This window comes from Symphalangus syndactylus, chromosome 16, assembly GCF_028878055.3.
Source record: "Symphalangus syndactylus isolate Jambi chromosome 16, NHGRI_mSymSyn1-v2.1_pri, whole genome shotgun sequence".
Classification (NCBI taxonomy): Eukaryota; Metazoa; Chordata; class Mammalia; order Primates; family Hylobatidae; genus Symphalangus; species Symphalangus syndactylus.
The window spans coordinates 101,835,456-101,851,231 of NC_072438.2; the positions used below are offsets into that span (position 1 = coordinate 101,835,456).

Genomic DNA, 15,776 nt, shown 5'->3' on the forward strand with positions numbered 1-15,776 from the left:
TATCAAAATATCACATGTACCCAAAAATATGTACAACTGCTACCTATCAATTTTTAAGAAGGAATAGTAAAGGATCTGGCAGGAATTCTGCGATGGAAACGGCAGTATATCCAGAGTTAAGGGTGGGACAACGTACACAGCTGTGTAAAGACAAATGCAAGGAAAACTGGGGAAACCGCTGCGTGCGGTGAGTTCTCTGATCATTGCTGGGCTGAATCCCTTCTTCTCCCAGAGTGGGGGTTGCTATACTCCCCCCTCAACTGCTCAGTGTTTGAATCCATGCAGAAAAAAAAAATGAGCCCTAAGAAATGTGTCAGCCCATGAACAAAGATGGGAAAGGAAAAATGAGAATAAAGCACCCGGGAAAACCCACTCACACGGCATTGAACTTCACGGGACACGCCTGGTGGGAGCGACGGGACCTGGGCGGGAATACCGGACTTTACACACGGCAGGTGGTGTCTGTCCCCACCCCATGCACTGGCTGCAAGTTCACAAGGTTGAAGACAGACAACGCTGCAGCCATCCCAGGGCAAGGCTCCTGTCCTGGGCCATGGAAGGATCGGGCCCAGGGAGGGAACAGAGCAGTAACTCTGCAATGGAGGGGTGCAAACTTCCTGATGCTTCACCTGGAGCCTCAGCCAGATGTGCCAGCAAGAAGCCTCTACCAGATTTGCTCACCATAACCACCCGCTCCAAGACCCGAGGGTTAGACACAGCCAGCATCAGCCTCAGCAGAAAAAAGCCACGTGTCACACAGATGTCAGCCCAGGCAGGGCCCCAAATCTGTGAGCATCCTAGGAGTTCCAAGGGGGCCCAAGCCATTAGTGGAGTGTTAGTGCTAGTGTTAGTGTTGGTGCTGTATTAGTCTGTTCTCACACTGCTATAAAGAGATTCTCAAGACTAGGTAATTTATAAAGAAAAGATGTTTAAGTGGCTCAGCGTTCTGCAGGCCGTACAGGAAGCATGGCAGCCTCTGATTCTGGGGAGGCCTCAGGCAGCTTTGACTCATGGAGGAAGGCAAAGGGGAGCCCGTGTCTTACAGGCGGGAGCAGGGGCAAGAGAGACGGGGCAGGTGCCACACACTTTTAACCCATTTGCCCCAAGAATACTCACCCACAGCACTGGTGGCTGCAGTGTTTACCCTGAGATAACTTTGCCACCAAAATATCTTGCTTTTATTATTATTTTTACATTGCTCTAGTAGGTCAACTTTGGAAACAAAAGACATCATTCTGTTTATAGCATTCTGGTTTTAGTAGGGGTATTTCCATTTACAAAATATAGTCAAATCCTAAAAAAAAAGCTTAATTATACTCATAACAATAACAAAATGACAGAAACTGATGTGAGTTCTAGTATATGTCAGGCACTACTTGAAGGTTTTATATGGATTAACCTCACAACAGTCTCTCCCTACAGACTTTTTCCAGGGTTTTGTATGGATTTACCTCACAACAGTCTCTCCCTACAGACTTTTTCCAGAGTTTTATATGGATTAACCTCACAACAGTCTCTCCCTACAGACTTTTTCCAGAGTTTTATATGGATTTACCTCACAACAGTCTCTCCCCTACAGACTTTTTCCAGAGTTTTATATGGATTAACCTCACAACAGTCTCTCCCCTACAGACTTTTTCCCAGGGTTATATATGGATTAACCTCACAACAGTTTCTCCCCCACAGACTTTTTCCAGGGTTATATATGGATTAACCTCACAACAGTTTCTCCCCCACAGACTTTTTCCAGAGTTTTGTATGGATTAACCTCACAACAGGCTCTCCCCTAGACTTTTTCCAGGATTTTATGTGGATTAATCACACAACAGTCTCTCCCCCACAGACTTTTTTCCAGGGTTTTACACGGATTAATCTCATAACAGTCTTTCCCCTACAGACTTGTTTCCAGTTACCTACACTTTGAAGTCTTATGCATTAGTTTTACTAACTTTTTTTTTTTTTTTTTTTTTTTTTTTTTTTTTTTTTTTTTTTTTTGAGATGGAGTCTGGCTCTGTCGCCCAGGCTGGAGTGCAGTGGCGCGATCTCGGCTCACTGCAAGCTCCGCCTCCCGGGTTCACGCCATTCTCCTGCCTCAGCCTCCCTAGTAGCTGGGACTACAGGCGCCCGCCACCGCGCCCAGCTAATTTTTTGTATTTTTAGTAGAGACGGGGTTTCACCGTGTTAGCCAGGATGGTCTCGATCTCCTGACCTCGTGATCCGCCCGCCTCGGCCTCCCAAAGTGCTGGGATTACAGGCGTGAGCCACCGCGCCCGGCCAGTTTTACTAACTTTTGCAGACTCTCTAGTAATTTTATATTATGGCCTTTGGCACGAACTTGTTTCTCAAAGAGGTCATTTCTTATTTCAAAATTTACATTCTTAAGATGTATTTTCATACATCATAATGAGATTTAAGAGCAGATCAAAAAATTAGTTCTAAATCTTCCACAAAACACTGGTAAACCAAATCTAACGGCATGTTAAAAGGATTATTAACTGTGACCAAGTGGTAATTATTCCTGGAATGCAAGCATTCTTCAACGTAAGAAAACCAATCAATGTAATACACCACATTAATAGAACAAAGGAAAAAGCTCACACCATCATCTCAAGTGACACAGAACAGGCATCTGACAAACTCCAACACCCTTTCATGATAACAGACCCAGAAAACCAAGAATAGAAAGAAACTTCCTCCATATGATAAAAAGTATTTATGAAAAACCCACAGCTAATACCATACTCAATGGTGAAAAACTCAAAGTTTTCCCCAAGATCAAGAACAAAATAGGGATGCCTGCTTTCTACACCTCTATTCAACATTGTCCTGAAAGTTTTAGTCTGAGTAATCAAACAAGAAAAAGAAATAAAAGGCATCCAAATTGGAAAGGAAGAAGTAAAACCATTTCTACGTTCAGATGACATAATCCTCAATATAAAACATCCACAAAAAGCTAGATGGCTAATAAATAAATTCTGCCAAGTTGCAGGGTATAAAAAGAACACACAAAAATTAGTTATGTTTCTATACACCAGCAATGAATACTTTGAAAAGGAAATTAAGAAAATGATTCCATTCACAATAGCATCTAAAAGAATTAAATACCTAGGAATAAATTTAAATGTAAAGATAAAAGACTTGCTTGCTGAAAACTATAAAACATTGCTGAAAAAATTAAAAAAAAACACAAGCAAATGGAAGACATCGTGTGTTCATGAATTGGGAGGCTTAACATGTAAGATGTCCACACTACCTAAAGTGATCTACAAATTCAGTGTAATCCCTATCAAAACTGCAATGGTCTTTCTTGCAGAAATGAAAAAGATGATCCTCAAATTCATACAGAATTGCAAGGGCCCCAAAATCGCAATATAATATATATATATATATATTTTTAAGACAGACTCTCACACTGTCGCCTGGGCTAGAGTGCAATGGTGCAATCTCGGCTCACTGCAACGTCTGCCTCCCAGATTCATGCAATTCTCCTGCCTCAGCCTCCTGAGCAGCTGGGATTACAGGTGCACAGCACCACACCCAGCTAATTTTTTGTATTTTTAGTAGAGACGGGTTTCACTATGTTGGCCCGGCTGGTCTCAAACTCCTGACCTCATGATCTGCCCACCTCAGCCTCCCAAAGTGCTGGGATTACAAGCGTGAGACACCACACCCAGCCCCCAAAAAAATTTTTTTGGAAAAAAAAAAAAGGAAGAATCAAGTTGGAATACTCTGATTTCAAAACTTATTACAAAGCTACAGTAATCGGCCGGGCGGGGTGGCTCATGCCTGTAATCCCAGCACTTTGGGAGTCCGAGGTGGGTGAATCATGAGGGTCAGGAGATTGAGACCATCCTGGCTAACACGGTGAAACCCCTTCTCTACTGAAACTACACACACAGACACACACACACACATAATTAGCCGGGCATGGTGGCACGTGCCTGTAGTCCCAGCTACTTTGGAGGCCGAGGCAGGAGAATTGCTTGAACCTGGGAGGCAGAAGTTGCAGTGAGTCGAGATCGTGCCACTGCACTCCAGCCTGGCGACAGAGTGAGACTCTGTCTCAAAAAAAAAAAAAAAAAAAAGCTACCGTAAACAATGTGGTACTGACAAAAGAAGAATTGACATTGAGGGTACAGAACTGAGGTCTGGAAACAAACCCTGGTTGAAAATGCAGAAAAAATAATTCATTCAATAAATGGTGCTGCACAACTGAATAGCCACATACAGAAGAATGAAGTTAGACCCCTACCCCACACCACATACAACCTAAACACAAGACCTAAAACCATAAAATTCTTAGAAGAAAACACTGGGGTAAACCTTCATGCCTTTGAATGTGGCAATGGATTCTTAAATGTCACTGAAAGCATGAGCAACAAAAGAAAATATAGATAAACTGAATAATAATAGATAATGGGTCAAAAGATATATAGATACAATGAAAATTAAAACTACATTGAGATAATGGTTCAGACCTACCAGGATGGCTATAATAATAATGCAAAAAATATATAAAAGAATAAGTGTTGGTGAGGATGTGGGGAAACTGCAGCTGTGCAGTTGCTGGTGGGAATGGAAATGGTGCAGCTGCTGTGGAGCGAGTCTGGTGGTTTGTCAAAAAGTTACACAGAACTATGACAGAATCTTGAAATTCCACTCTGAGGTATATCTGCAAGAGAAATGCAAATATATATACACACACAAAACTTGTAAACACATGTTCACAGCAGCACTATCCACAAAAGCCAAAAGAAAAAGTCCAAATGTCCATCAACAGATGAATGGACAAGCTATGGTCTGTCCACACAGTGGAGAGTTATACAGCCATGAAAAGATATGAAATACTGATACATGCTGCAACAGATGAGGTTCACAAACATAATGCTAAGTGAAAGAAATCAGACACACAAGCCTACATACTGTGCGATTCCGTTGACATGAAATGTCTGGAATAGATAAATCCATAGAGACAGAAAGCAGATGAGTTGCCTGGGGGTGGGGAGGACAGAATGTGGACAAACAGCTTGATAGGTAAGGGGTTTTTAATTTGGAATGAGGAAAATGATCTGGAGCCTGAATGACAGGTAAGGGGTTTTGACTTTGGAATGAGGAAAATGATCTGGAGCTAGAATGACAGGTAAGGGGCTTTTACTTTGGAATGAGGAAAATGATCTGGAGCCTGAATGACAGGTAAGGGGTTTTGACTTTGGAATGAGGAAAATGGTCTGGAGCCTGAATGACAGGTAAGGGGCTTTTACTTTGGAATGAGGAAAATGGTCTGGAGCCTGAATGACAGTTAAGGGGTTTTGACTTTGGAATGAGGAAAATGGTCTGGAGCTAGAAAGAGGTGGTGGTTGCCTAACATTGTGAATGTACAGACCGCCACTGAACTGTTTAGTTTAAAATGGTTGATTTTACGTTATGTAAATTTCACTTTGCTAAATTCTTTTCAGAAAGTTAGTCCTAGTACCTTGTGGAAATTGTGCTAATTTTTTTTCTCATTTGTTGGAACTGTTGCTCTCCTTGCATTTATTACTCCCGCCCTAGCTGTAATCTTTCCCAAACAACCCCCTTCGCTATGCTTTTCTTTTTAAATGCTGTATTTTGGGGAGAGAGTGTCTTTGTCTTGCAGGCATGCGAGGTCACTGTGATTCTCTGGTTGCTGCCCTGTAATGCTCTAGCCTCCAGACACATGAATATTCACTCCTGTGCCCAATGTGGTCCTACAGGCTGACTAAATGCTTGTTCCAATGAGGTCTTCTTTAATCTTTCTCAACAATCCATAAAGAAAACTCAGGAACCCTTGAACTCAGTGGGTTTCACTGCCTAATAATTTGGGCACTTCTACAAAACACTTCTTTAAAATATTACATGATTGCTTTGCTAAAATACTACATATTATAGTTGTAATTCCTATTTGTTGGTGATATCTTTGAGTATAAACAACTTGAAAATAATTTCATTGAAAATTTTTCCCTAAGAAATTTGACAAAAAATTGGAACTCATTCTTTTTTCCTTACTTATAGAAAAATCTCCATCTCTCTCATGTCGGAATCATAGAATGACAGCTAACGTATATTGAGCAGTTCCTGTGCTCCACACACTGCAAAGCTATTATCACTCAAGACTAAAGGTGATTAAGGTGAGGACCAGGGCCTTCCCCTCCCTCTCACTGGGGAAACCAAAAGCTGACCTGGGCCAGTGTGTGCACAGCCTGAATCCCAAACCACTGTAACACCACCACCCACACCACATGTCCTTTGTGTCATTCTATTATACCAAGAGTTAGGGATCAAGAGCTTTCAGAAACTCATTCCAATGCCCCCATGTCCCAGGGAACGCAGGGAAGTATGTCACTACCTGAAGGCAAGTGAGAACTTCAGGCAAAAGTTTCCACCAAACTATACCTCCTGTACTAGACCTTGAGTGGGGTCATCACCACCAGCAGACACTGAAGAGGTGGGTGGTCTCCTCCACTGGACACTAGAGAGGTGGGTCATCCCCCTCCAGTAGACACCAGAGGGGTGGGTGGTCCCCTCCACTGGACACTAGAAGGGTGGGTGGTTCCCTCCACTGGACACTAGAGGTGGGTCATTCCCTCCACTAGACCCTAGAGGTGGGTCATTTTTATTCTTGACAGTCTCAGGAATGATGTTCAGGTGGGAAGCCTGGAAGGAGTCCCACAGGGCAGGCTCCGCCCCTCTGCGCAGCCACCAAAGGCAAATTTGTCTTAGAATAAGGCTGGGAAGGGAGGGAATCTGGGCTTTACCAGAGAGGATGGACAGATTGCTGAGCACTACAGAAGCCGGGGAATGAAGCAACTGGCAGTGCTGCCCGGGGAAACAGGATCTGGCAAGAGACAGGGCATGGTGAAGTTGGCTCCGACCATCATATGCAGACCCTCCCCAGGGCCGGAGGGGCTTTGGGCTGACGATGAAGGCAGGGTGACCCGGAAAGCCCTCTCTAGGTGAGGCGTACCAGGGTTGAGGGGCACACGGTGGATGTGGGCAGGCTCAGCTTCTCCAGGGGAGGCGCATTCTTGTTACCTGGCTGACTGCAGCGACTCCAGTGCAGAACCCACGTCCAGGCTGTGTCAGCCTCAGAAATATAAGCAGTTTTAACATGTAAAAGAAATTCAGATTCACCACAAAGTATCTCTTTTGCACAATGTGATTTTCTGTCAGAGGAAATTTTGCAAGATCAATCTAAAAGAATTCAAAAGCTTTGTCTTTGAGAACCTGGGCCCAGGTGTGAACGGCGGCCCAGAAAAGCGTCCCAGATATCACGACGTAGGCAGCTTTCAATTTAGGAACATTCTGTTAAAGGACGGTAACATAAGTGAAGAGTGCAAATGTGTTTCCTTGTTAAAAGCTTGTGTACATCTCTTTCCAAGTTTGACTCTACCATACTCGGAGAGGTAGGTGGGGCACAGATGATTCCTGCAAACAACGAACAGACTGAAGCTCAGAGAGGCTGAGCTACTGGCCCGAAGGATAACAGCTCATGGAGGGTGGATGTGCTGGTTTCCAAGATCCCAGGTCTGTTCTTTGGACACAAGGTTGGGGTCTGGAGCCTGTTACCCACTTCAGAGACACCTCCCACAGAGCCCCCCATGAGGTAAAGGGAAATGTTAGGTGCTTTCTGCTTACCAGAGTCCAGATTCCCAGGCCCAGGACCAACACCTTCAGGATGGAACCTGCCATCCACTCATCCCAGCCTACCCCTCTCCACTCTCCCCTGCCCAGATTCCCAGGCCCAGGACCAACACCTTCAGGATAGAACCTGCCATCCACTCATCCCAGCCTATCCCTCTTCACTCTCCCCCTGCTCAGAAGCATGTTGGGGTCTCGGGTCAGACAAAGTCTGAGGCTCCGTCTTCAACAGCATGGTGGAAGAAGGGAGCCCCTCACCACACACGTGGCACCTGAGGTCTTGGCTGGACCCAACAGCACTGGCCTGTCCATAGGCAGCACCTGCCCTTCCAGGCGTCGGGGGACCCAGGTGGGGAACAGAACCGCTGCCCCAGGGGACAGAAGCACTGATGCTGTGTCAGCCAGGAGAGGCACCAAAATTTCAGGGCCCTTGAGGGGAGAAGGAGAACCAGGGCCTTGAGTTTGGCTCAAACCTAGTTTTGCTGCTTCTTGGCAGTGAGACGCTGGGCAGATGTTGAAGCCTCAATTTCCACTATCTATAGAATGAGTAGCCCCACCTTGGAGGTCTGAGGTGAGGGTTAGGAGGCCCTAGATGGCCTGACTTTTGTTCAAATGCAAAGAGAGAACAAACTCATTCTGTTTGGAAAGAGGGAGGCAGTGGTGTCTGAGCTGGACTGAAATGATTTCCCACAAAAATCTCTGAGCTCTGGGGATCTGGGGCCTCCTGTGTTTGGTTGGATGATACAACCTGTGAACACAGGTCTCAGAGAGCCTTCGGGCAAATTACTTCCTCAGCCCAGCATTTTTGGGATACTTTACAAGTAATGAAGAATTCCCGTGAGACCACTGGCTAGCTTGAGAGCTAGCCAGTGCCACAGATCCCACAAAGGCGGTTTTAGACTAGACCCACCCACCAGAAAGGCCAGCAGCGCCCCTCTACCAGGACAAAAGATGAGAGGCCTCCGGCTAACACAGGGGACCTGACACCCTGGCCTACCGGCTGCCTGCGGGGTTGAGCCTGTGTGCTCCCAGCCCAGGCCACACCTGCATTTGCACAGCGGATGCTGCACGGTGAAATAAAAATCTGGTATCTCCTCAGAAGCAGAAGTGAGTATGAACCCACTTCTCGGTGGGGGTCACCAAGCACTGCTGCCCAGTGGGTTGTGATCCCATAGGGAATGGAAATGCTGAATATCTCACAGAATCTCGGAAACGGCGGCCTCCTCAAGATCTCTGAAGTTCCTCCTGACCCAGAGAGCCTGGAATTTTGTGAATTCGAGGCAGGCTCAGGGAAATTGAAAGCTAAAACTCACCTTTGTCCACGTTACATGAAGATTTACGGTAAATCTCTTCGGGAAGCTGAGAAACCTACCTTCCCAGGAATCTTGATTCAGGACCCACCCGGCTGCCTAAGGCTCAGCCAAAAGTATCAATTATACACCGTTTCAATGACATTTAACTTAATTTTTTAATTATATGTTTTAATTCTTAATTAGACACCTAGACGTACCAACTAAACTTTTTAGGCAAAAGTGCTGCTGGGTAACAGGAGTAGAGTGTAATTACCTCACCTCAACCACTCTAGTTTCACACGAAACAGGCAAAGGCAAACCCAATATACTTTTTGCAGCTCACATGAAAAACCTAAAAACAGCTTTATCACTCTTTCTCCAAAGCTAAAATAACTGTCTTGTTTTACTAGCAAATGTTTCTTACCTAAATCAACTGGCATTCCAACACAAAAGTCAATCTTGGTATTTTTAAGTAAAAATTCTCTTTGTTCCAGGCCACTACAGATCACTGTTCTGTCTCACCGGTTTGAGATGAAGAGTAACTTAGCAACTCTCAGTTTTGGCGATGAGATTTCACAGACTCCCCTCCCCTGGCTCCCCTTCAGGCACCGAGAGGGCAAAGCTGTCCAGAAAGCGTTATTTCTTCTCCCGAGCATTCATGAGGTTACAAGGAAAAGGGTGCCTGAAGAAGCTCCCTCCCGTTCCTGCAGCAGCCGCCCGCAGGTCCCAAGACCTGCGCCAGGACCCCCAGCGCGCCCGGGTACCCGCGCCCCGCCCGCCCGCCTTGATGCTGGCGCCCTCACCCCGCCGCTACCCCGGGCCCCACTCGCGACCCTACTCCGGCGCCCCCACCCGCCCCGGTCCCCGCGGCTCCTCTTACCTCGGCGCCCGGGCTGCCCCCGCCGTCTGCTGTGCTGAGACCCATGCTGGCCCTGGGTCTCCCGAACTCCGCCGCTTTCCCCAAACTCCGGCGGGTCCCGCTGTGCGCTGGGCGGAAGCCGCCTTAGTTGGGCGCGTTCCCGGGGCCCCGCCCGATCCGGGCGAGAGAGGGGCGGGGCCGGGGTCGCCCCGAGGAGGCTCCGAGGGTCCGGCCTGGGCGGGGCGTCTCCCCTCGACCCGGCTGTGCAGCTTCCGCCTGGCCCCGGACGCGCCCACCTGGGCGGCTCCTCCCCGACCGCGGGCGGCGGTGGCTTCTGCTTTTGTTCTCTCGGAGCCCGGAGCTCGGGGACCTGCCATTTTGTGGATGCCGCGCTGCACCCGGACGGGCCCCTGGTTTCCATAAGGTAGAGGCACAAATCTGAATGCTCCAGGGCAGAGGATCTGACCCCTGAGTTCTGCCAGTGTACCCGGACGGGACCCTGATTTCCCCTGGTCTAGGCGGACCAGCTTCAGATCTCTGCGGGTGTGGACGGCCCGGGCCCTCTCCTCCGTCCGGGGGCCGCTGAGGGAACTGCGTGCCACCCCGCGCCTGGCCTGGAGAATGAAGGGCTTCAGCGAGGGCCCCGAATTCCGTCACACCTCCCAGCGACTCAGGGTGCCTCAGGGTGTCTGGTGCTCTGGAACACGCTTTCCCCAAAGGTGCAATTTTAATGCCTTGATCTACAAAGAGCCTCCCAAAACAAAGTCCCTCTCCCGCCCGTTAGTCCAGGGTGCTCTGAGCACCGGCTTCCTGCTGGGAATTCAGCTAGGGAGGGTCTCATAAGGTCCACCCCGTCCAGGAGGGCTTCACAGGGACCCCACCTCCATCTAGAAACCTCCCCTCAACTTCTTGTCTCTCACCCCTACCCTGGCACCATCCCAAAAACTGCGGCACAGACGTGCTCATTTACAGACAATGCTCCGTTTTGTCACGTTACAGAGTGGATGAAGGTCAGGGACACAGCCGGGAGCCTCCCTCCTACGCAGCAGGCAGCCTCCCTGGGATCCCCGTCGAGGCCTCCCTTGAGTCTCTGTCTACTCCTCCCTAGGATCCCTGTCCACACCTCCCTGGGATTCCCATCGAGGCCACCCTCCCTTAAGTTTCTGTCTACTCCCTGGAATCCCTGGCTGCGCCCCCCCTTGATTCTCCATCTACACCTGTGTTCTCACTGTTCCCTGTCCTGCTCACTTGCTCTGCTTCCTAGAACCTCCAGCCCCATCCCTGAGCCCAGGCAGGGAGCTGACCTGTTCCTGCCCTCTGTGCTGGGCATCTGGGTGTCCCTCTGTGCTGGCCCCTCCCTGAGGCCCCCAACACTCCTGCCTCACCCTCCTCCCAGCCCGTCCCCGTGACAGTACTGCCCACGGTGCTGTCCAGGATGGGAGCCACCTAAGCCTGTGTGGCCCCACAGCTCCTGCCAGAGCAGGACCCAAGAATGCTGGCATGCCTCCAGAATAAACAGCTTCATCCCTGTTCAGCACCTCCGGGACGGTCAGCAGTGACCCAGGCGCCTGGTCAGGGTGCAGCCCGGAATCTCACTCTTACTGGAGACTTGGGGCCAGTGGTAGAAGCTCACCCCTGCCACACCTCCACTATGCAGAAAGTGGGACCGTGTGGGGCTTTCTCAGCCCGGGAGTCCTTTGTGAGCTTCTCCAGCCCATTTCTACTGATCTGGTTCCTTCTTTGCCATGGATCCATGGAATTAGTGATGTTTTCTAGGAAGTTTTTCCAAAACATGTACTACTAACATAGCTTCGTTTATTCACAAAGTACTTACTGATCAACTACTGGTCAGTCACAGCACAGCCCCCATCTTTGGGAAGCTGACATTCCAGTGGAGGAAAATAAACCAGTGGACAGAAAACACAAATCCGGTCAAGGAAGGCCTCCGATGGGGCAGGCTGAGCAGACACTGAGAGGAAGCTACCTGGGACTTCTAGGCAAAGCAGCCAGCCACCTGTGCAAAGGCCCTATGGGGTGGGGGGGGAGGCAGATCTGCTGAGCTCACAAACACAGTGAATGTGGGGACACTCAGAGGGGATGGAGTTAGAAAGGAAGTGACATGTTCTGACTTACATTTCAGAGAGCTCAGCAGGCTGAGGCAGGAGATCAGGAAGTGGATGCCTGATCTTGGTGAAAGTGATGAGGTTGGGTTCCGGGGGAGTGACAGAGGTCATGGGAAATGGTCAAAGCAGGACATGTAAAGGCAGAGGGGGCAGGACTGCTGAAAAGCTGGCTGTGGAAAGAGAACCCAAAGAGCACAGAGGCAGACACTGAATTAGTGACCCCCCCCTCCGTGTGCAGAAGTTGGAGGCCATAACGCCACACGCTGGGATCCCTTGCAGCTGGTGTGCAGATGTGCCTGGTTTTGCCAGGAGATGCACCACGTGAGATGTGGAAGGAACACAGGAATCAGGCTGGACACAGCAGATGGGTGTTGAGGTGTTTGGTTCTTCTGAGTCCTGTCCCTGGCATTGTTGGTGCTGAGCAGCAGGGGACGGGAAGGGGGGTTTCCCTAACACAGTCCTACAGCACGGCTGGGCGTTTCTCCAGGGTTGTGGTTGTTTCTCGCTGTTCTGGTTTCCTGACTCTCCCATGGATGCTATGATCTACCCAATGGCTTCACACATATCCTTCACTGCTTAAGTTAGCTATAGCGGATTCTGCTGTCTGCAGGCAAGAGTCAGCACCAACACAGCAATTCAAGGATTTGGGGCCTGACCAGCAGGTGGAAGGTGTTTCCATTGGCTGAGATGGGAGAGACTGGAGAGGCATGTCTGGGGGTAAATGCCATATTAAGATTGAGATGCCTATTGAACATACTGAGTGGACTGACTGCTGTATGAGTTTGGTGCTTGGAGTAGCAGTTGGGTTGGAGATGTGGTTCTAGAACCATTTACCACGCAGGTGTGTCTAAACAGGTAGAACTAAGTGTGCGGACAGGGGAGGAGGAACCAGGACTGGGCCAGGAAATGTGTCCATGCTTAGAAGTCAGAAGAGTAGATAGATCGCTTTCACAAACTCTTTTTAAAAACTGGAATGGAGGGAACGCTTCCTAACATATGGCAGGAGGCCAGCACTTCTCGGATACCAAGGCCAGATGAAGACATTGTGAGTAAAGAAAACTACACACCAATATCCCTTATGACTACAGATGCAAAAAACCTCAAAAAAATGTTAGGAAATAGTATGTTAAAAGGACTATTCCCCATGACCAAGTGGGATTTATCCCAAGAACACAGGGTGGTTCAGTGTAAGAAAATCAGTCAGTGTCATGCACTGCATTAGCGGAACGAAGGGAGAAAACCCGCACAATCATCTCAATCGATGCAGAAAGGGCTTCTGAAAATGCAATACCCTTTCAGAAAAAAGTTATTGGAAAACAAGGATGGGAGAAAATTCCTCAAGTGATACAAAGTATTTATGAAAAACCCACAGCTAACATCATACTCAATGGCAAAAGACTGAACATTTTCCCCAAGATCAGGAAGAAGACAAGGGTGCCCACTGCTGCCATGTCCACTCAACACTCTGCTGCAAGTTCCAGTGACAGCAACAGAGACAACCAACAAAAAATAAATAAATGAAAGACTTTCAAATTGGAAAGGATGAGGTAAAACTCTCTCTATTCACAGGTAACATGTTCCTATATAGAGAAAATTCCAAAGAATACACAAAAAGCTACTACAGCTAATACAAAAATTCAACAAAGTTACAGGTTACAAGATTAACGTGAAAATCGCTATTTGTATTTCTATACAGCAGCAATGAACAATATGAAAAGGAAATTAAGAAAGCAATTCTATTTACAATAGCATCCAAAAGAATTAAATACCTAGAAATAAGTCTAACCAAGGAAGTGAAAGATTTGTATGCTAAAAACTACAAAATATTGAGGAAGAAGTTCAAGAAACAAATCTATGGAAAGCCAATGTCATGTTCATAGGTAGACAACATTGCTAGGACGTAAATACTAGCCAAAATGATCTACAAATTCAGTGCAATCTCTGTCAACATTGCAATGGCTTTTTTTGCAGAAATGAAAAAGCAGGTCTCCAAATTCACATGGAATTGCAAGGGGCCCCAAAATAGCAAAAACAATCTTGGAAAAAGAATAACAAAATTAGGCCGGGCGCGGTGGCTCACGCTTGTAATCCCAGCACTTTGGGAGGCCGAGGCGGGCGGATCACGAGGTCAGGAGATCGAGACCACGGTGAAACCCCGTCTCTACTAAAAAATACAAAAAATTAGCCGGGCGTGGTGGCGGGCGCCTGTAGTCCCAGCTACTCGGAGAGGCTGAGGCAGGAGAATGGCGTGAACCTGGGAGGCGGAGCTTGCAGTGAGCCGAGATTGCGCCACTGCACTCCAGCCTGGGTGACAGAGCGAGACTCCGTCTCAAAAAAAAAAAAAAAAAAGAATAACAAAATTAGAAGACTCATACATACTTCCTGAATTTGAAATTTACCCCAAAGCTACAGTAATTGAAACAGTACAGTACTAGCGTCAGGACAGACTTACAGGCCAAGAGAATAGAAAAGAGAGCCTGGAAATAAATGCTTAACATAGACAGTCAAATGATTTTTGGCAAGGGTGCCAAGAACACTCACTGTGTAAAGGACAGTCTTTTCAACAAATGGCACTGGGAAAACTGGATATCCATATGCAGAAGAATGAAGTTAAGGCTCACCTTACACCTGTAAAAAATTAACTCAAAATGAATCAAAGACCTAAACTTAAGAGCTAAAACTATAAAACTCTCAAAGAAAACACTGAAGTAAATCTTCATGGTGTTGGATTGGCAACAATTTCACGGATATTAAAGCAAAAGCATTGGAAATGAAAAGTTAGATAATGAGTTTCATCAAAATAAGACCTTTTTTTTTTTTTACATTGAAGCACACTCTCAAGAAAGCAAAAAGACAATCTGCCAAGTGGAGAAAATATCTGCAAATCATGTATCTGATAAGGGCCTAATTTCCAGAATATATGAAGAACTAAAACTCAACAACAAAACAACCCAATTTAAAAATGGGCAAGTAAGTTGAATAGACATTTCTGCAAAGAAGAGAGACAAATAAGCACATGAAATTATGCTCAACGTTAGTTATTACAAAAATACAAATCAAAACCATAATGATACTACTTCATGCCTACTAGAATGGCTCTAATAATATACTTTTTTCATGGAAAGCGAGTGTTGGCTAGGATGTAGAGAAGTTGGTACCCACAGGTTAGTGGGAATGTAAGATTGTGTAGCCACTGCAGAAAAGTCTGGTGGTACCTCAAGAGTTAAAACATAGATGTACCATAGGACCCAGCCATTCCACTCCTAGTTGGCAGATCCAAAAGAACTGAAAGTAGGGACTTTAACAGATATCTGTACACCAACGTTCATGGCATTAATCACTACTGCCAAAAGATAGAAACAAACCAAGTGTCCATCAACAGAAGAATGGATGAACCACATGTGATCTCTAAACACAATGGGATATTATTTGGTTATAAACGGGACTGAAATGCTGAGATGTGTGACAGCATGAATAGACCTTGAAAACCTTATGCAGACATGAAAGGACCGATACTGTATGATCCCACTTCTACAAGGGAACTAGAACAGGCAGATTCATAAGGAGAAAACGTAGACGTGTGATAGCATGAATAGACCTTGAAAACCTTATGCAGACATGAAAGGACCGATACTGTATGATCCCACTTCTACAAGGGAACTAGAACAGGCAGATTCATAAGGAGAAAACGTAGACGTGTGATAGCATGAATAGACCTTGAAAACCTTATGCAGACATGAAAGGACCGATACTGTATAATCCCACTTCTACAAGGGAACTAGAACAGGCAGATTCATAAGGAGAAAACGTAGACATTACCACGGCCTGGGGAAGAGAGAAATAGGG

At 46.9% G+C, this 15,776-nt stretch overlaps 1 protein-coding gene across 16 annotated transcripts in view; it reads right to left on the bottom strand.

Moving 5' to 3' along the window:
- The window catches only part of PLEKHG4B (pleckstrin homology and RhoGEF domain containing G4B), an 89,202-nt gene extending 74,644 nt beyond the window's left edge, over positions 1 to 14,558 (bottom strand). For 14 of the 16 annotated variants that reach the window (XR_010116279.1, XM_063619604.1, XM_055245452.2 and 11 more), the window contains exon 1: positions 9,829 to 14,256. Coding sequence is in view for 14 of the 16 variants with exons in the window: in XM_063619604.1 (XP_063475674.1) it covers positions 9,829 to 9,873 (45 nt within the window). In the remaining 2 variants the exon portion in view is untranslated. Of the gene's footprint in view, positions 1 to 9,828; positions 14,285 to 14,471 lie in introns of those variants that run through there. The other 2 variants (XM_063619603.1, XM_063619599.1) reach the window with 2 other exon arrangements.
- Between the last annotated feature and the right edge of the window lie 1,218 nt (positions 14,559 to 15,776).